Raw genomic sequence first — 20,736 nt, 5'->3', positions numbered from 1 at the left:
GCTCCCTATCCCTTTGACCAGCTCCTCCAGCTCAATCGGCGCCCCCAGTCCCTCCACCTGCCCCTCCTCCACCTTCAGGAATCTCAGCCAGTCCAAGAAGCGCCCCATTCCCCCCCACTCTCCGCTGGGGGTTCAGACCGATACAATTCCCCGTAAAAATCCCTGAAGACCCCATTGATGTCTACCCCCCTTTGCACCACATTCCCTCCCCTATCCTTAACTCCACCAATCTCCCTGGCTGCATCCCGCTTACGGAGCTGGTGTGCCAGCATCCTGCTCGCCATCTCCCCATATTCGTACTCCGCTCCCTGTGCTTTCCTCCACTGAGCTTCCTCCTTTCTGGTGGTCAGTAAGTCGAACTTGGCCTGAAGACTACACTGCTCCCCCAGCAATCCCTCCTCTGGAGCCTCCGCATATCTCCTATACACCCTCACCAACTCCCCCACCAGCCTCTTCCTCTCTCTCTGCTCTCTCCTCTCCCTATGGGCTCGGATGGAGATCAACTCCCCTCTAATCACCGCCTTCAATGCCTCCCAGACCGTCCCCACTAGGACCTCCCCATTATCATTGGCCTACAGGCACCTCTTGATACATCCTCGAACCCGCCCACCCACCTCCTCATCTGCCAGCAGCCCCACCTCCAAGCGCCAGAGCGGGCGCTGGTCTCTCTCCTCCCCCAGCTCGAGGTCCACCCAGTGCGGGGCATGATCCGAAATGACTATCGCCGAATATTCGGCATCCTCCACCCTCAAAATCAGCCCCCTGCTCATAATAATAAAATCGATCCGGGAATAGGCCTTAAGCACATAGGAGAAGAATGAAAACTCCCTGGCCCTCGGCCTCGCAAACCTCCAAGGATCCACCCCTCCCATCTGGTCCATAAACCCCCTCAACACCTTAGCCGCCGCTGGCCTCCTACCCGTCCTGGACCTGGATCGGTCCAATGGGGGATCCAGCACTGTATTGAAGTCCCCCCCCCCAATATCAGGCCCCCGGTCTCCAGATCTGGAATGCGGCCCAACATGCACCGCATAAAACCCGCATTGTCCCAGTTCGGGGCATAGACGTTCACCAGCACCACCCGCTCCCCCTGCAGCTTGCCGCCCACCATCACATACCTCCCGCCGCTGTCCGCCACCACATTTGACGCCTCAAACGACACCCTCTTTCCCACCAGGATCGCCACCCCCCGATTTTTTGCATCCAGCCCCGAGTGAAACACTTGGCCTACCCATCCCTTCCTCAGTCTAACACGGGCCTATTTGACCAGGCCATTCGGTCCCCTCACATTCCAAGTTATCAGCCGGATCAGGGGGCTCCATGCCCCCCTCCCCTGCCGACTAGCCATAACCCTTTCTCTGCCCGCCACTGCCCAGCGCCCCCCACTCGGCCCGTTCCCCACGGCAGCAAACACCCATCTCGACCCCCCCGGCATACTCCAGCTCCTTCCTGGCCATTCCAGCAGCAACCCGGTACACCCCCCAAGCTAGGACCCCTCCTAACCGCGTTACTCCCTCCAGAGTATTCCCGTAAGCCAGCTGACTCCTGCTGACCCCGGCAACTCCCGCCACTCCTCCGATCCCTCCCAGTGTGGGGCTACCCCTCCTCCCCAGTGCCCACCAGCAGGCTCTCCTCCTCCCCCTCCCGCTCTCACGCGGGAAAAAAGCCCGCGCTTCTCAGCTCCGACCGCGCCCCCATCAACCCTCAGCGCGGGGAAAAGCCCACGATTTCCACCTGCCCGACCCCGCCTCCTCTAAAGCAGCTCCCATTGTCGGCCCAAGCACCTTGCGGGGCCCCAGCCCCCCTTCCCACCATCAGCTCCCCACACTGCAAGTCTACCCCCCGCCTCGAGCCCATCCACCGAACCCACGCCAAAAGACAGTGCCCCACCCACCCTGAAAACAGCACAGAACCAGCATTAAACAGAAAGCCCCCCCTCAGAAAATAACAGTTATATACAGACCCCCGCACCCAACCCTCAGCTTGAGTCCAACTTCTCGGCCTGCAAAAAGGCCCACGCCTCCTCCGGGGACTCGAAGTAAAAGTGTTGGTCCTTGTCGGTGACCCACAGACGCGTCGGCTGCAACATGCCAAACTTCACTCCTTTTCTGTGTAGCACCGCCTTCGTCCGGTTGTACCCGGCCCTCCGCTTAGCCACCTCCGCACTCCAATCCTGGTAGATCCACACCACCGCGTTCTCCCACCTGCTACTCCGCTCCTTCTTGGCCCACCTGAGCACACACTCCTGGTCAATGAACCGGTGAAACCGCACCAGCACCACCCGTGGTGGCTCATTCAGCTTGGGCCTCCTTGCCAATATTCTGTGTGGCCCCTCCAGCTCCAGGGGCCCCTGGAAGGACCCAACTCCCATCAGCGAATTCAGCAGGATGACCATGTAGGCCCCCAGGTCCGACCCCTCCAGCCCCTCCGGGAGGCCCAGGATCCGCAAATTTTTCCGCCTCGATCGGTTCTCCATCTCCTCGAACCGCTCCTGCCACTTTTTATGAAGCGCCTCATGCATCTCCACCTTTACCGCGAGGGCTGAGGCCTCATCCTCTCTTTCAATGGCCTGCTGTTGGATCTCTCGGATTGCCACCCCCTGGGCTGTCTGAGTCTCCAGCAGCTTGTTGATGGAAGCCTTCAACGGCTCTAGCAGCTCCGCTTTGAGCTCCCAAAAGCAACGCTGGAGAGTCTCCTGCTGCTCCTGTGCCCACTGCCTCCATTCCTCTAGGTCTCCGCTGGCTGCGATCTTGTGCTTCTTCCCTCGCTTTTTCTTTGGTGCTGCCACCGCCATCTTGCTCACCCCACTCCTGGTCCAGGCCATATACCGATGGGGAACTGCTGCTGACTCCTTCCCACATCGGGAATCGTCGAATAAGTGCCTCTGGGGGCCCTAAAACGAGCCCAAAAGTCCGTTCCTGGCGGGAGCTGCCGAACGTGCGGCTTAGCTCCGCATAGCCGCAACCGGAAGCCTTTAATATTACTTTTGAAACAAATCCTAGTGCTTTGCTCGCATTTTAAGTTACTTTTCTGACCTGCAATGCTGCTTTTAGTGAGTTAATCATCTATCTCTCCGGATGCCTTTGTTCTTTTACCACATTCAGTTTCTTACTTTCTAAGGTTTAGGTCAATGTTTCTTCTTTTCTCCCCCTTGAATCACTTCACGTTTCTTTACCATCAGGTTGATCTGCCATTTAAACTGCATGCATTGCGAGTTTTGAAAAATAAATTCTCGAGTTTTCTAATGTCGTCACGCACAATGCATTTAACAAACACTCCCAAAAATATTTGGGGGAAAAAAAGGTAGTTTGGGTTATTTTAGCCAGGCTGGCCAGTTTAATCGATACTTCAGTCATTGCAAACATTTCCGTGAGTGGGATTGGTCTGGAAAAGAGAGATATTCCCTGGGGACCCGGGTTTGATTACTGGCATAGTAGCACAGTGGTTAGCCCTGTTGCTTCACCGCGCCAGGGTCCCAGGTTTGATTCCCAGCTTGGGTCACTATCTGTGCGGAGTCTGCACGTTCTCCCCGTGTCTGTGTGTGTTTCCTCCGGGTGCTCCGGTCCCCCACCCCCCCAAGTCCCAACAGATGTGCTTGTTAGGTAAATTGGACATTCTGAATTCTCCCTCTGTGTACCCAAACAGGCGCGGGATTGTGGCGACGAGGGGATTTTCACAGTAACTTCATTGCAGTGTTAATGCAAGCAGACTTGTGACACCAATAAATATTATTATTATTATAAACGTTGCTTGTTGATTCCCGGGGTCATCTGATTTTTCTGTTTGAGTCAGGCAGAGTAAATGTACAAAAAATATTATTATAAAAGTTACCAATGTTACTTGGTGAGTGTCTTTCTGAAGAGTGTAAATATTGGAAACTTCGTATCAGATATCCTTATTTGGATAAAGCTGCTGATAGCTGCCCCCTTCAGCAGAAGTTTCCAATTGTAAAAACTTTGTCACACATTACCGGGGTGGAGTCGGTTTTCGAAGTAGGTCCGGAGACGTTTTTCGGGACAAGACAGGTTGTTCAGCGTCGAAAGGGTTAAGAGACAGCTGCTTCGTCACTGAGGGGGGCAGATCTACACTCAATGTTGTTGGGCGGCACACTCCTGAGGAGGGGAGCTGCTTTCGGAACACATCAGACTGTGTAAGCTGATTGATCACAAGGATCCAAACTCCTCTTCAGTAAGTAGAGTGCACGGGATATGTCACCAAATAGGCGATCTGTGGAAGGAGATATGTAAGCCTGGCGGCAGCAAGCTCCCTCTGTGAAAGGCAAGCCGGGGTTTATCTGTGACTAGCAGCAGATCACACAGGACCAGGGGATTGTCAGTGCACCCAACAGGTAGAATTCCTTTGTGTTCAGTAAATTGCTCTCAAATTAATGGTAGATGATTTGTTAAGGCGGGGGGTCCGGGGAGTTCTTTGTTGATTCCCGGGGTCATCTGATGTTTTTGTTTGAGTCAGGCAGAGTAAATGTGCAAAAAAAAAAATCAAATAACAATATATTTAAGGGACAAAATGCACAGTATTGAAAATTTGGGTCCGGAAAAAATGTTTGGCTTTTTTGAGTTTTAACCCACATCTTTATGGTAAGAAAAATGGCACACGAATAAATTGTTTATTCTTTAATATGCCGTTAGTTGGACCTTGTCACCTGAATGTTTAAATCAGTGAAATAGTGTTGAGCTTCACCGTGTAAACTCAGCCACAGAGAACAAGTTTTGGAACTTTCACACCTTCAGCATCAAATCTCTTCAGTTTCTCTGGCAATAAATAAAAAACTTTCTCGGGCATTGAAGGGATTCCTTTTACTCTGAATTTACTTTACACCCACCCCCGCGTTACAATTGTACTGGCGGTTCTGTCCAGTTATAAATGATAACGTTTTTATGCCTCACATACTGCTCCGAACTCCGAACAAAAATGGTGTCAATGCAGAGTTCCCTGACTTTCTGAAATGAGAACTATTTATTATCCTGAACTATTGACCTGTTGGGTGAGGCGTTATTCGATGGTAAGAGAGGTTGATCAGTGGCAAGTAAAAAAAAATATAGATAAAACGAGATCAAGTAAATGTTTGTCATGGGAAGAGTTTGTGGTGGAAAGGTAACTAAATCTTAGAGTCAAAGGGCAAGCTTAATTCAAAAAATCTTTTGTGACGTTAGTTACATTGAGGGTTTATTTTCATTGTGATAATTGAAACTACTGAGAGATTACCTAAGACCTGTCTGATACTGAAGAGGCTATTACTTTTCTATCATATCCTTTTGCTACTTCTGAGCAATGGTGACACTGGAATAATAATAATAATCTTTATTAGTGTCACAAGTAGGCTTACATTAACACTGCAATGAAGTTACTGTGAAAAGCCCCTAGTCGTCTGTTCGGGAAGAATTCAGAATGTCCAATTCGCCTAACAGCACATCTTTCGGAGGAGTATGCGATCCTCTGTTAGAAAGGGTGTCATGCACGTTTAAGTGAATATTACGTTACAGTTAAGGAAGGTAAAGGGGCCGGCTTATGAGTACGGGGAAAAGGCGAGTAGGATGTTGGTGCAACAGCTTAGGAAGAGAGAGGCAGCCAGGGGGATTGGTAGAGTGAAGAAAAGGGATGGTAACATAGTCTTGGACCTGGGGGAGGGGGGGGGGGGGTGAACAAGGTTTTAAAATAATTTTTTACAGTAAATTATGAGTCGGAACCCCCAGCTGGTGTGGAGGGGATGAGGCAATTTCTGGATCAGTTGAGGTTTCCGAGGGTGGAGGAGGACATGGTGGAGGGGCTGGGGGCCCCGATTGAGATAGAGGAAATAATCAAGGGGGCTGGAGGGCATGCATTCGGGCAAACCTCCGGGGTCGGATGGCTACCCAGTGGAATTTTATAAAAAGTTCTCAGAGATATTGAGCCCACTGCTGGTGAGGACATTTAACGAGGCTAGAGAGAAGGGAATCCTCCCCCCCCCCCCCCCCCGACAATGTCGCAGGCCTCAATTTCACTTATGCTTAAATGGGAGAAAGATCCTGAGCAGTGTGGGTCACATAGGCTGATCTCGCTTTTGAATGTGGATACCAAGCTGTTGGCTAAGATACTGTCCACAAGGATAGAAGAAAACTGTGTTCCGGGGGTGAGAGGGGAAGACCAGACGGTATTCGTTAAGGGCAGGCAACTCGAGGCCAATGTTCAGAGGCTTTTAAATGTTATTATGATGCCCTCAGAAGGAGGAGAGGCGGAGATGGTGGTAGCGATGGATGCGGAGAAGGCTTTGATCGGGTGGAGTGGGAGTACCTGTGGGAGGCGTTGGGAAGATTTGGGTTTGGTGAGGGCTTTATTGGCTGGGTGCAGTTGCTCTACCAGGCGCCTGTGGCGAGCGTGTGTATGAACCGCCTGAGGTCGGGGTATTTTAAATTGCATCGAGGGGCGAGGCAAGGGTGCCCCCTCTCCCCGTTACTGTTTGCTCTAGCTATAGAGCCACTGGCCATGGCGTTAAGAGCTTCGAGCAACTGGCAGGGGCTGTTTTTTTGGGGGGGGAGGGGGTGGAGCACTGGGTTTCGCTCTACGCGGACGATTTGCTTTTGTACATTTCAGACCCATTGGAGGGGATGGGGGAGGTTATGTGGATCTTGGGGGAATTTGGCCGTTTTTCGGCGTATAAATTGAACATGGGGAAGATGGAGATGTTCGTGATTCAGGCTTGAGGGCAGGAGGAGAGACTGAGAGAGCTGCCACTTAGAATGGTAGGGAAGAGCTTTCGCTATCTGGGAATCCAGGTGGGTTAGAAATGGGAGGCACTGCATCAGCTTAATCTATCCCGGTTGGTAGAACAATTCCAACAGATTAGTCAAGCATGATTTTCCCTTCATAAATCCATGCTGACTCTGACTGATTCTGCCACTGCTTTCCACATGTTCCGCTATAAAGTCCTTGATAATGGATTCAAGCATTTTCCCCACTACCGCTGTTGGGCTTACTGGTCTATAATTCTCTGCTTTCTCTCTACCTCCCTTTTTGAATATCAGAGTGGCGTGAGCTACCCTCCAATCTGCAGGGACAGTTCCAGAGTCTATAGAATCCTGGAAGATGACCATCAATGCATCCACTATTTCCAGAGCCCCCTCAAGTACTCTGGGATGCAGATTCTCAGGCCCTGGGGATTTATCCGCCTTCAATCACATCAGTTTCCCAGCATCATTTCTCTACTAATGTTGATCGCCCTCAATTCTTCCCTCTCACTAAACCTTGCATTCCCCAATATTTCTGGGATCTGATTTGTGCCCTCATTTGTGAAGACAGAACCAAAGTATGTATTTATCCTTATTATGCATTTCCCTGTTTCTGTCTGTAGTGGGCCTGCATTTCTCTTTACCAATCTCTTTCTCTTCACATAGCTATAGAAACTCTTAGTGTCAGTCTTTATGTTCCCTGCAAGCTTACTGTACTTTCCCCTTCTTAATCAATCACTTCGTCCTTTGCTGAATTCTAAACTGTTCCCAATCCTCAGACCTATTATTTTTCTTGGCCAATCTGTTTGCTTCTTCCTTGGATCGGATACTATTTCTAATTTTCTTTGTAAGTCACGTATTGGCCCTCTTCCTCCCTTTGCTTTTGTACCAGACAAGAATGAACAGTTGCTGTAGTTCCTCCATGCGTTCCTTGAATGTTTGCCATATTTATCTATGCATCTATAAATTAGATGCGCCAGTTTGTAAAAGAAATATGTAGCAATGGTTTGAGAAAACTGTAGCCTTAATTAGTTGTCTGTTGCAAAGGATATGGTACAGTCGATGATGGTAATTTTAACCTAATTCACTCAATGGGAAGTTTCTGGGATCAGGGCCACCCATTTTATACTCCACCCCATTGTACTCCCCTATGTGAAGAATATCTCCAGTGCAGACTTAATAGGGCAACTGCCACCTTCTGCCCTGAGATATTGTGTGATGCTCCACTGTACAAATGTCAACTGCAGGAAGTCAAAGCCACTTTGGATAATTATTTTATTTTGGTTCAGAACTAATAATTTTTGTTGTGGAAAAGAAGTCGAATTCATTGTATATTTGACTGTGGCACAGTTTTGTTTTTGTACAATTAAAGCCCACATGTAGGAACATGCTATAGCTGGGAGCTGTAATCCTCGCATTTGGGAGTTTGTTGTACAATGTGTTAGCTTGTTGTTCGTAAGCTCGAAAGCTTGTAAAATGCAGAGTTTTTGTGTGATTCTGAAATGGAGCATTTTTTAGTGGCTATCTTACTGAGCTTGTGGCTACACTTCCGTCAATACAATAAATCAAATACCTGTTAATGTTGCAAAAGTTGAAATGTGAGATCTGCAAAGGGGTGCCCGAGGAGATTTTAAATGTGAGAAACACGTCTGTTGTACTTCCCCTTGCTGCTGCTGCTGCTGTAAAACAACATCATGATTAGAGCTTTAAGGAAGTGTTCCTATAATAAAATACAAGAACATTTAGTGACAATATTACAAGAGAGTAGGTAGCATACAATGTCATTTACACATGTTCACCTGTCTAGATTGATACACCTTGCTGCTCCATGGTAAGTTTCATATAATTTCCCAAAGTCACTACACATCATAATAAAACTTCAACAAAGCAAAGGGACTATGAATATATGAAACATGTATCTATTATATAAATATATATTATACAAAAATGTAGTATCTCTTATCAATGGCTTATGGCTTACATCTAGTGAGGCTTTACATTAATGATGAAGATAGTGAGCTGCGAAGCTTTATTTGCTACCAGATCATTTCCCCTCTCCTGAATGTGATTTATATTGGGATATTAGAACATAGAACATAGAACAGTACAGCACAGAACAGGCCCTTCGGCCCTCAATGTTGTGCCGAGCAATGATCACCCTACTCAAACCCACGTATGCACCCTATACCCATAACCCAACAATCCCCCCCCTTAACCTTACTTGTTCAAAGGATTTCAGCAACCTCAGGTGCCTTGCCCTAAAAAAACACATTTGTGTGTGAAGTTAGGCAGTGAGTGCTGACAGGTTAGTTGACTGGGGGTGGGGTAGAGAAGATCTCACTTGAGCCAGACCACATCCTTCTCTATGTGATGTGCACACACTCTAGTGGGAAGCCTAATGACCTTTCTTCTCTCAAGGCCAGGAATGCTGATAATGATATAATGCTTGAGCATATAGATCAGCACAGACAATGGAACAGACTTGTTTCTGAAGTCAGTACTACAACACACAGGGCATTTGTGTGATAATACAGTGCACACGTCTTTAAAAACACATTTCAAATATATCAGCATTAGAAAGGAGCCCCAGTTTTCCATTTTAAATTGCATTTGAGAAGTCTTACTGTTAAAGCGAGATTGCCATCTGGAGGTGGAATTGGCAAATGAAAGCAATCAATAAGGTGGGAGGATTAATCTGTATTAAAAAGCCAACATATTGCTGAAATTGGGATGTTTCTGTTCGTGAAGATTTCTCCCCAGTCCATTTGACGTTATTACAATTGCCCTCCAATCAATACATCCCATTCCAAGGAGAATATAATTATACAATGTCACCCAAACGTCATCATCTGATGTACATCAGTAAAATGTCTTGTATAATCATAGAAGCATAGAATCCCTACAGTGCAGGAGGAGGCCATTCGGCTGATCAACTCTGCACTAACACTCTGAAAGAGCACCCAATCGTGGCATATGCCCACCTAAACTTTTGAACTCTTAAGAGATAATTTATCATGGCCAATCCACCTAACCTGTACATCTTTGGACTGTGGGAGGAAACCGGAACACCTGGAGGAAACCCACACAGACACGGGGAGAACATACAAACACCACAGAGGCAGTCCCCCAAGGCTGGAATTGAACCCGGGTCCCTGGCATGGTGAGTTCCTGAAAATGTTCTGTTTGTGGTGTTGCATCTTTTCAGTAAGTCTTGTCTTCCCCTCCAAGTATGTGAAATTTAGAAAAATCAGTTACCTGTCTGAATATCAAGACTTTTCTACAATGATTGTGGACTTGCTTGACAATGACATTTTGGGAGAAGTTTCATTCTGTAATTTGAAAAAATTTGAAGAGATTTATTAGAAAAATAAATGTTTTATATTGATAACTCCAGTGCAATATCTATACAATTTATGTTGTGGCATGAACAGAATGTATTTCCTACTCTAATATTCTGATCCAATACTCCTCAAATACATGGAAGGAACCTGATTTAACAAACTCAGTGATTTTCAGCACAAAAGCAGGTTGGTTGGCTGAACTAAGCTATATTTGAGTTTAGCCTCAATATGGGAAGTGGTTCTAACCACTTGCACTTACCCAGTTCCTCTATCCCCGTTTCCCAACCACCTTTCTAACCTATTTTTAAATTTTGGCATGATCTCTGCTTCAACTATTAGCTCCAGTGATAGATTCTACACAAGCTCACAACACCAATGCTAAAATATTTTTTTATTTCTGTCTAAATTGATTGCATTTAATCATCTATCTGCGCCGCCTTATTCCATACTGCTCAATAACTGGAAATCTAATTCAAGAACACTAATATAGTTTTCACTTAATAAAACTAAACTTTCTTTATTCAATTGAAACAAGCATGGAAATAAAAGTTACTATTCACCATATGCAACAGCTCAAATATGGAGAACCAATGTGAGCCAATTTCGTGAAAGCCAAGTCTCTACTCTGCATTTATACAAGTACAGAGAAACATTAAAGCTGCTGACCATATTAGAAAGAATAATATATTTTTTGACGACTGTGGAAGAGGTCTCATGTACTAGCTTCCCTCAGCCTAATGTCCTTCACAAATGTGCATTATTATCAATAGGAAAAAACACTTCTGATGCTAATTCATTTTTAATCAGAGATCTATTCTGAATAAACGGGGAAAATGTAAAGGGCCCAGAAGTTTTATGTTGTATTGCAATGGCAGAACATCAAGGTGTGCAACAATTAGGACCTCGTACATGGGAGGATATTTGGGCCATAGTAAGTCATGGTAAATAAATTGCTAATGACATGAGACTGACATGTTTGTTATTCCATCAATGGCACTGCTGAAAATGATGGGCTGGATTCTCTGTTCTGCGGTAAGTGCCGACGCCGGCCTGGGAACTGTGGCATTTTACGATGTCAAAATTGGCGGCGAAACCTCACCGATTCCGGAGAATGGCCATGTCCGTGGCTGCGCATGCGCATGGCGACGACCTGCAGTGGTCGCGCCGTACAACATGGCGCCGACCTTGCGCGGACACGACCTGCCAAATACAGCCCCAAAGGACAACGCTGGCCACCTCCTGGCCACTCCCCACCGGTCCACTCAGCCCTCACGGATCCCCCCCCCCCCGGCCAGCAGTAGGTTCCCAGCGGACTGTGGCGGCGCTGGACACAGTCCGTAGCCGCCACGCCGGGTTCCCAACCGATCAGACCACACGTCAACCGCGTGGTCGGGAACTCGGCCCATCGGGGGCGCAGCATTGGGGGAGGGCCTTCCAATGATGCGCCAACGCCGTTCCAATGGCATGCGCCACGCGACCGCTGGTGCCATTTCGGAGGGGGCGGAGACTCTCAAACCATCATTGCCCCCAATTTGGGCATGGGAAGGCATTCTCCGTCCGATTGCCGATTACGATATCGGCATCGGGCAAAGGAGAATGCCGCCCTATGTTTTTTCTTTGGTGATTGCCGAACTACATCGGGTTCTCTTGATTCCTTGTACTTTGCTGTTTGCAATCTTTTAATAATATCTGCGATCTTTTAAAAATATCTGTATTCTTAATTCACAGGAAGTGTATGTTATAAACTAGACTCAAAATATATTAGGTGTAACGTTAATATTGAACAAAGCAAAATGTCCAAAGGTGCTGCACAGTTTGTGGTTGAGAGGGGGATGGTGACTGGTGATTGAAGATCTAGCTGAAGGGTTGGTTTTTAAGGAAGCTTTGAAAAGCAGGAAAAGATGAAACAAAAAGTAGGGGGTGGGTTGGAGAGAAACTTGCATAATGTAGCGCTGGGACAGTTGAATACACTTAAAATAAAGGAAATAATGGTCAAAAGAGTATCAAGTATCTTTGATTTTGTTGTTTTAACAAGATTTTCTGGTCATCAATTTCTTTGCTATATTGCTTCAGCTTATTCAATATTTTAATGGTCCATGTTAATATAAAAGTACATTGTCCCGGACTATTGGTGCTTTTATTGGCTCAGTTTCAAAACTCATTTAGTTTTTCTTTCAACTGCACATCTTACAGAGGTTTTAGTACAGCTGCAGTCCTTTTGAGAAATCAAAGGCGAAAATAGCAAAGGAGTACACTGTTTCTGTGACTGTGAAGCAGGTAGTTGCTGAGAAATAATAATTTGTTCTGTACAAAGTGAAGTGAGACACTAAAACAATCCCGGGGATAAAATTAGTACAAAAAGTGCCACCACCTGTTTCTGTGCACTGGTATTCCACCATATTCTGCATTAGTTAGCCATATTCTCCCCATTATTCCATGAAGAATTCAACAGTAAACCAAACAAATATCACATCCCACTATACCCCACCAGTTGTGCAAAACCCCAGGTTTGCTTTTCAGACCAGAGAGCTCCACTCCAGCTGCTAAATCCCATCACAGTGCTGCCAGATAACAGAACCAACCACTATCCCAGTTCTGCCAAACCAACCTGGAATGCCACCAAAAGCTTACTCCACACTTAGCGTTACCAAAGCCTCGTAGTACAAACAGCTAAGCTTGCCTTCTAGTCAGCCAAATCGTACTGACGCTCCCAATTGCGAATAATGAGGAAGCTGATTATCAGCCCATTTGACAGCGTTATGAATGCTCCTTCCATGGCCAACACGTCCTGTCGTTGGACTTGAACCCGGAGTTTCTGGTCTAAAGGTAGGGACGGTGTGCCATACGATCGCCTATGAAGGTGCAAGTGGCACTCCTCTGCCACCCTGAAACCCTGCACAAACTTCTATTTCAGATAATCCAATTCTGTCTTAAATGCTTCAATTAACCTGCTTCCACCATGGTTTCAGGCAGTGCATTCAGATCCAAATGACTCATTGTATGAAAAAGATTTTCCTCTCCATTGCTTCTTTTGCCAATTACCTTAAATCTTGTTCTCCATCCTCCTCCCACCAAAGCGAACAGTTTTCCCTACATGCTTTGTTTAGATCTCTCATGATTTTGTATACCTCCATCAGATATCCTCTCAACCGTCTCTTTTCCGAGGAAACGGTCCTCACCTCTTCAGCCTTTCTGTGTAACTGAGGTTCCTCATTCCTGGAACCATTCTTTTGAATATTTTCTGCACTCTCTCTACTACCGGCTCATCTTTCTGAAAGTCTGGCGCCCAAAACTGGACAAAATACTCCAGCTGAGGCCAAACCAGTGTTCTGTTGTATCAAATACCTTTTGAACGCTCCAGGAATCGGGTGCCATGAGATTCGCATGCGTTGTTGACATAATCTTTAAGGTAGGAATTAATTGCAAAATGTTTTAACACAATGAGTATTCATGGCACGCAAATGTTTCACAAGTAGGAGATCACCATGGGAAGGCAAGAGACCTGACCCGCCACAAACATGCTGCTGAATTTTTATCAAAATTTGAACTTGCCAATGGAAAAGTGAATTTTCCGCCCCAATGTAATTAATTAAGTCACCCCACCCACCATGTTTCCTGCTCTTACGGTCTTCATACCTCCCACCCCTATTGATAGAATTAGTCTCGGAACACTGGTGCATCCCACTTAGTAATCCTGCCCATCCCGTCTCCTAACCAATGTCTGCTGTTTTCTATACTTTGCCAAGTTTATTTTCACCTATACCTCAGTGATTTTGAGTCAGCTATGTTAGTGGCTGGAAATCCCTATTTACTGTTAGCTGTAAGGATTCTGTGACTGACATGAAAACCTAGCTTGCATGTGACTCTTTTGTATATCAATTATCAAGACCTATAGTCAGTTAAAAATTAATTAAATGTATTTCTTTTCCTTGGCTAGGATTTGGCTGTTTGCTGATTTTGACATGACCGTACAAAAGAGCTGTGTTCTTGCCTTCATAATCATCGTGCTTCATCTGATCAGTCAAGCAGAGACACAAGGTACTTGTCTTAGATATAGAAAAATACATTGTTGAAACATAATTAATGTATAAGTCTATTCAGAATTCACTCACCCTATTTTGGCTGTAACTTATCTGTGGTTTTCAGGTATTTAGGAATATTTCCCTTTTGTTTGAAATCTATTTGAGTCTCTGAACAATTTTCTGAGCCCTTAAGATGTCTATAGCTATTTGCAGTCATTTCTGCTTGCCAACCAATCCATTTATGACTACCCTTGTTTAGGGCTCTGAGCCGTGGCTTCTCTGCTCCCTGGCTATCCAGCCTTGAGCCTGGAGTTTTTGGGCTTACCTGTGAAACTATTTCTGGCCACTGTGTTGTGCTCCCCCTTTAATATCTACAGAAAAAAAATACTCTTCAGGAAACAAAGGTTCAGAGTCAGACGGTCAGCAGTCTTTTATTTGCCATTCACCTGTAGGTAAGCAAAATTAATCTTTGTTTTTAAAGCTATACCAATAGCTAAACTTTGAATGAATTCATTGACCATCTACTTACTTGATTTTGTAGCCTTAAAGACACACAGGTTTGCCATAGGAGCAGAAAAATACAATGTACATTATCCTACTTGTTTTATAAAACCATGTATCATTCAACTTACCATTAGTAACATTGTAAGAAATCTGGCCTAAGATATGGCAACCTGGCAAATACTTTTCTGATGGGCCCACATTTTCCAGAAACCAGTCAAAAGTGTTTGATTATAGGGCAGCACAGTGGCACAGTGGTTAGCATTGCTGGCTACGGCGCTTAGGACCCGGGCTTGAATCCTGGCCCTGGGTCACTGTCCATATTTGCACAATCTCCCCGTGTCTGCGTGGATTTCACCCCCATAACCCAAAGATGTGCAGGTTAGGTGGATTAGCCAAGCTAAATTGCCCCTTAATTGGAAAAATAAAATTGGGTACTCTAAATTTATATTTAAAAAAGTGTTTGATTATTCATTTTACACATTTCTCTATACCCTTTTCTTCCAGTTTACCATACATTCTGCGAGGGGAAGGCCATTACTATGCATATAGAAGTTTCAAAAGCTCTCAGCTGCCACATTTTGTCAAACATTAAAATCTTGTATGCCATAAAGTATAAAGGAAGAAAATTTGCAGGACTTTTTTTCGAGCAGCATAAAATGCTTTATAATTAACTGTGATGTGTTCAGAAATGCGAATAGTCTCCAACTGATCTCATCATCTCTATTTAGATCTTGTGATTGTACGGAGACTAACCACATTACAACGAACAGGAGCATAATCCATTGTGCATTCAAATTCATAAGACACCTTCACTTCTAAACACCGTAAGATCGGACTCTGTGCAGTACTTGGGGTGCAGTACTACTGTGTTTTTAAATGCCAAAGACGCACATTTTAATTCTGGATGCAAGCTTTTTTTTGTATTTCACTTCTTGGCTAAGTACAGTCTTAGGCCGAGCATTTAAAATATCCAAAATTAACTGGAAATTTAACCTTCTAAAGTGTGCGTTGAGGCACTTTGGAAGGAGAATTTTTTTTATTTAAAAAAAAAATCTTTTTATTGGGTTTTCTCATATTTATGAACAGTTGTTGCTTATATACATAACATTTTTCTTGCCCGCGCTAATTTTCTTTACTTTACAGAGAGCCCCCCCCTACCCCAGCCCGGGTTGCGCAGTCCTTTGGTTCTTCTTTTTTCCCCCCTGGCTTACTCCTCGTTGCTGGCCTCGAACAGGTTTTGGAACAGGCCGTCAAACTGCCCCCAAGTATCCAGGAAGCCTTCCCCTGACCCTCGGATGGTGTACTTAATCTTCTCCAGGTGGAGAAATTCCGAGAGATCAGCGAGCCAGTCTGCAGCTTTGGGTGGTGCTGCCAATCGCCAGCCGAGCAGGATTCTCCGGCGTGCGATTAGGGAAGCAAAAGCAAGGGCGTTGGCCCCCTTCCCCATGTGTAGCTCTGGCTGCTCCGATACCCTGAAGATTGCCACTATTGGGCATGGCTTCACCCTTACCCCCACAACCTTGGACATTGCCTCGGAGAAGGCTGTACAGAACCCAGCAAGCGTGGGGCAAGCCCAAAACATGTGGGTGTGGTTGGCTGGACCCCTCTGGCACCTCTCACATTTGTCCTCCACCTCTGGGAAGAACCTGCTCATTCGGGTTCTGGTGAGGTGTGCTCTGTGCACCACTTTGAGCTGCATTAGGCTTAACCTTGCACAGGAGGAGGTGGAACTCGCCTGCTCAGTGCTTCGCTCCAAAGTCCCCATCCTACCTCTGTCCCGTGTTCGTCCTCCCATTTTTGTCTGGTCCCGTCCAGTGGTGTTCGGTCTCTGTCCGGTAGCTATCCGTATATTTTCCCACATAGCTCCCTCTTCTTGCTGCTTGTGCCTATCAGGTCCTCTAGTAGTATGCTTTCTGGGGCCCCGGGGTACCCTACTGTCTCTTTGCGGAGGAAGTTCTTTATTTGGAGGTGTCTCAATTCCTGTCCTTTTGCTAGTTTCCACTTCCTCGTCAGTTGGTCCAGTGTTGCCAGTCTGCGCCCAACGTAAAAGTCCCCAACCATCAGTATGTCCCCGTCCCGCCTCCATCTTTTGAAGGTGGTATCTAGCATGGCTGGTGGGAAATCTGTGATTGCCGCAGAGGGGGGCCATAAGGGACATTTTGGTTGTCCCAAAGTGCTGTCTCAACTGGGTCCACATTCTCAGCGTGGGCGCTACCACTGGGCTCATTGTGTACCTTGTTGAGGTAGATGGGAGTGCTGCTGTGGCCAGGGCCCAGAGGGTTGTTCCTTTACAGGATGCCTCCTCCATTTGTACCCAATCTGTGTCGGGTTCTTGTACCCATCCCCTCACTTTTTCTGCCGTTGCTGCCCAGTGGTAGTATTGTAGGTTCACGCACACACACACACACACACACACACCCCACCAACACCATGATTAGACTGTCTACGTTTTGGAAAAAGGCCTTGGGGATGAAGATCGGGATGGATCTAAACAGGAAGAGGAACCTTGGCAGTACATTCATCTTGATCGTCTGCAGAGTGGGAGTGAGCCCCCACCGTTGAAGGTCTTTTCTTACTTCCTCCACCAGGCTGGTCAGGTTCCACTTGTGGATTTGTGTCCAGTCTCTGGCTATTTGGATCTCCAGGTAACGGAATCTGGTCTGGATCGTTTTGAACGGGAGCCCCTTCAGCTCTGTCCCGCCCCCTTTTGGGTTCACTGGGAATGTCTCGCTTTTGCCCAGGTTAAGTTTGTAGCTTGAGAAGGTTCCAAACTCTTTCAGTATTTGCAGTATTGCCTTCAGTCCCTCCTGTGGCTTTGAGACATAGGGGAGCAGGTCATCTGCATAGAGTGAGACTCTGTGCGCTTTGTCTCCTCTCCAAATTCCCTTCCAGCGTTTTGCGTCCCACAGGGATTTGATCACTAGCGCGAACAAGAGTGGGGACAGGGGGAAGCTCTGTCTTGTTCCTCTCTGTAGCTGGAAGCAGGAAGGAGAAATTTGACAAGGAAGTATTCAATGAACGGCATGACACTGGGAAGTTCCGAGGAACAAAGGGACCATGACATGTTTGCCCATCGATCTCTGAAGATGGTGATGAGACCATCAATTCATGCGACACGTGATTAGAAGTGAACAGTGGTTTTAATCATCTTACAACAGAGCCTGGCTGTGACGAGATGAACTCCAGATGAACTGGCAGGCAGGCTCTCAGCATCAACCTTTATACATCCGGTTAAGGGGAGGAGCCATGGGCGTTGCCAAGGGTGTAGCCCACTACAAGCTCCTCATCTTCCCCCTATGGGTAGAGCTGCGCAACTACACGTGATCCAATACAATATACAGGCTCAACACATGTACAATACAGTGTGGATTATTAGTATTTATAATTCACCACAGATGGGAGGGCAGATTAATAGGGTGGTGAAAAGGCATATGGGACACCTGCCTTTATCAATCAAGTCATAGACTACAAAAGCAGGAAGGTCATGTTGGAATTGCCTCGAACTTTGGTGATGCCACAGCTGGAGTACTGTGTGCAATTCTGGTAGCCACATTATAGGAAGGCTGTGATTGCACTGGGGTGTTGAGGATTTTCACCAGGATGTTGCCTGGAATGGAACATTTAAATTATGATGAAAGGTTGGATAGGCTTCAGTTGTTTTCGTTGGAGCAGAGAAGACTGAGGGGCAACTTGATCGAGGTGTGCAAGATTATGAGGGGCATGGGCTGGGTCGAGAGGGAACAGCTGTTTCCCTTGGTTGAAGGGTAAGTCACGAGGGGACACCAGTTCAAGGTGAGGGGCAGGAGATTTAGCGGGGATGTGAGGAAAAATATTTTTGCCCAGAGAATGGTGATGGTCTGGAATGCACTGCCTGGGAGGGTGGTAGAGGCGGGCTGCCTCATACCCTATAAAAGGTACCTGGCTGAACACTTGGCATGTCATAACATTCAAGGCTATGGGCCAAGTGTTGGCAAATGGGATCAGGTAGGCAGGTAAGGGGTGGGTTTCTCCATAGCCTGATGCCAAAATCGTGATCGGCAATCAGGTGGAGAATGGATTGTGACACCGGAATCAGGGCTGGCGCCGGTTTGACGCTGGTCCACCATGCTCCGCCCCTCCAAACCGCGTCATTGAGATGTGCACCGTGTGCCGTTTCAACGACATTGGCGTGTCACTGGTTGGCCCACCCACGATGCTCCACACCCCGATGGGCTGAGTTCCCGACGGCGCGGGCCACGTGTGTTCCCCAGTGTATGGGAACCCCGTGCGCCAGCTGCGGACTGTGTCCAGCGCCACCACACTCAGCTGGAATCCGTGCCACTGGCTGTGGGAGCTTCTGCTAGGGCTGGAGGGACTGGTGAGGGGTGGCCTGGGGGTGACCAGGGGGTGGGCTGTGGGGTCGCAGTTGGTGGGTTGGATTCGCGCATGGCTGGTGCCATGTTATACCGCGTGACGGGTGCAGGCCATGTGCATGTGTGGCCCGGGACCAGGCCATTCTTCGGCCGTTTTTGGCGCGGTCTGGAGTTTCAGTTGGCGCTGGTGCTAGCCCCTCACCGACCGGAATCGGTGATGGTTTTGCGTCGATGTTTTGATTGTGAAAGTCCAGACATGCTCTGCTGGCATCAGAACTTATTCTCCCAAACGGAGAATCCAGCCCCAGGTGTTTTCCATGAGTCGGTGCTGACCCGATGGGCTGAAGAGCCTCTTCTGCATTGTATTTTCTGTGAATCTGTGTGATAAAACTAGAAAATGATACTGTCAGCTTCATTCTTTATTTCAGTTGTTATTTTTGTTATAGCTAACAAACCAACATGATAAAGTTTGAAGCTAAGTGTATCAATTCTACATAAGACATATGACTATTGTCTATATGACAAATTGTTGTTGATAAATGTTCAGATCTTATCATGATGTATAAGAAACTAGTCAAAGGGCTGGGCTAATGCTGCTATATTAACAATTTCAGTATCTTAGGGTTGAATAACATCAATTGTTCATAATTTATGTCCAATATTTACTTGTGCCCCCTGAGCCATTGAACAGCATGACAATTTCTGTATTCATGCAGGGGACAAATGTGTCTTATATGTGCAAAATATGAACTCTTCTTTGTAGTCTTCACTTTTTCATTCTGTCATTTGAATATTTAATGGAGATTGTGCAGGAAATAGAAGAATGAGTAGCATTTTTGTAAATATAAAATTCTGAGTTATCGTTGCAGATAAAAGTGAATTTAAAATAAATACCGGTAGTTGTTAATTATTCATTCCATTCAGTATTCATTTAAAGGAATGCCGTAACACAGCACTTTTTAGATCAACTGACCCAATATAGGCCTTTTCTTCTTACAATCTCATAACTAATTATCTGCTCATAACAGTACAGGGTTGTTGTTTGAAATATATCTTGCAAAATGCATCACAAAAAAAAATTAATAACAGGACCGAGGTTCCGGTTTGTTTCTGTTTTACTCTGCAGTCTAATCGGTTTTGTTTAATTTAGCCTCTGTTCTAAGGAGGAATTTATTGGTATATATTATAGCTGTAGTAAGCGGCTATCATTTCGTTTTACCCAGTGGCTGGACTGAGTGACTGCCCTGTTTCAGTATCATAAAAATAATACCAGCAAATGCTAATTAGGTTTAGGAGAGAGAAAGCCTTTATCACAGATCAAAATGTAATTGTCCCAAGAAGTGCAGTTTCTATTAACACAGCTGTTCGCAGAGATTTGAGGCTGCTCATCATTATGTGTCACAATAAAGATGCTATTGTTAGCTACAGTACAGTATTATACTGGGGTGGTGGACAGTATTATACTGGGATGGTGGGGGGTCAACTTGTTACTTTGATAATAAAGCATCAATAAAATAAAATTAAATATCACAAACGAAGTACAGAAAAAGTTGGAAACACACAGCAGGTCTGTCAGCGTTTGATTGAGAATTACGAGACCTGGGGCTGGATTCTCTACACCCCGACGGCGACATTGCATCCGGCGCCGGGGCGGAGAATCCATTTCCAAGAATGGAATTGGGACTGGCGCCGGTTCCTCGATTCTCTGGCCCCCAAAAAACGGTATTCTCGGAGAGTACGCCTTGCCGCGTATCCCCTACCTGCGGCCATTGCTGGAGCCCTGCCCCACCATTCT

At 46.3% G+C, this 20,736-nt stretch overlaps 1 protein-coding gene across 1 annotated transcript in view; it reads left to right on the top strand.

Annotated features, from left to right (window-relative positions):
- The first annotated feature begins 4,083 nt into the window (after positions 1-4,083).
- LOC119969537 (collagen alpha-1(XIV) chain-like) overlaps positions 4,084-20,736 on the top strand; it is a 200,277-nt gene continuing 183,624 nt past the window's right edge. Inside the window, 2 exon segments of the mRNA XM_038803265.1 lie at positions 4,084-4,348; positions 14,001-14,101. Of these exon segments, the coding sequence (XP_038659193.1) occupies positions 14,026-14,101 (76 nt within the window). The 5' untranslated portion in view covers positions 4,084-4,348; positions 14,001-14,025.

This window comes from Scyliorhinus canicula, chromosome 7 (assembly GCF_902713615.1).
Source record: "Scyliorhinus canicula chromosome 7, sScyCan1.1, whole genome shotgun sequence".
In the NCBI taxonomy this organism is placed as follows: Eukaryota; Metazoa; Chordata; class Chondrichthyes; order Carcharhiniformes; family Scyliorhinidae; genus Scyliorhinus; species Scyliorhinus canicula.
This window is presented reverse-complemented; position numbering and strand designations above follow the sequence as displayed.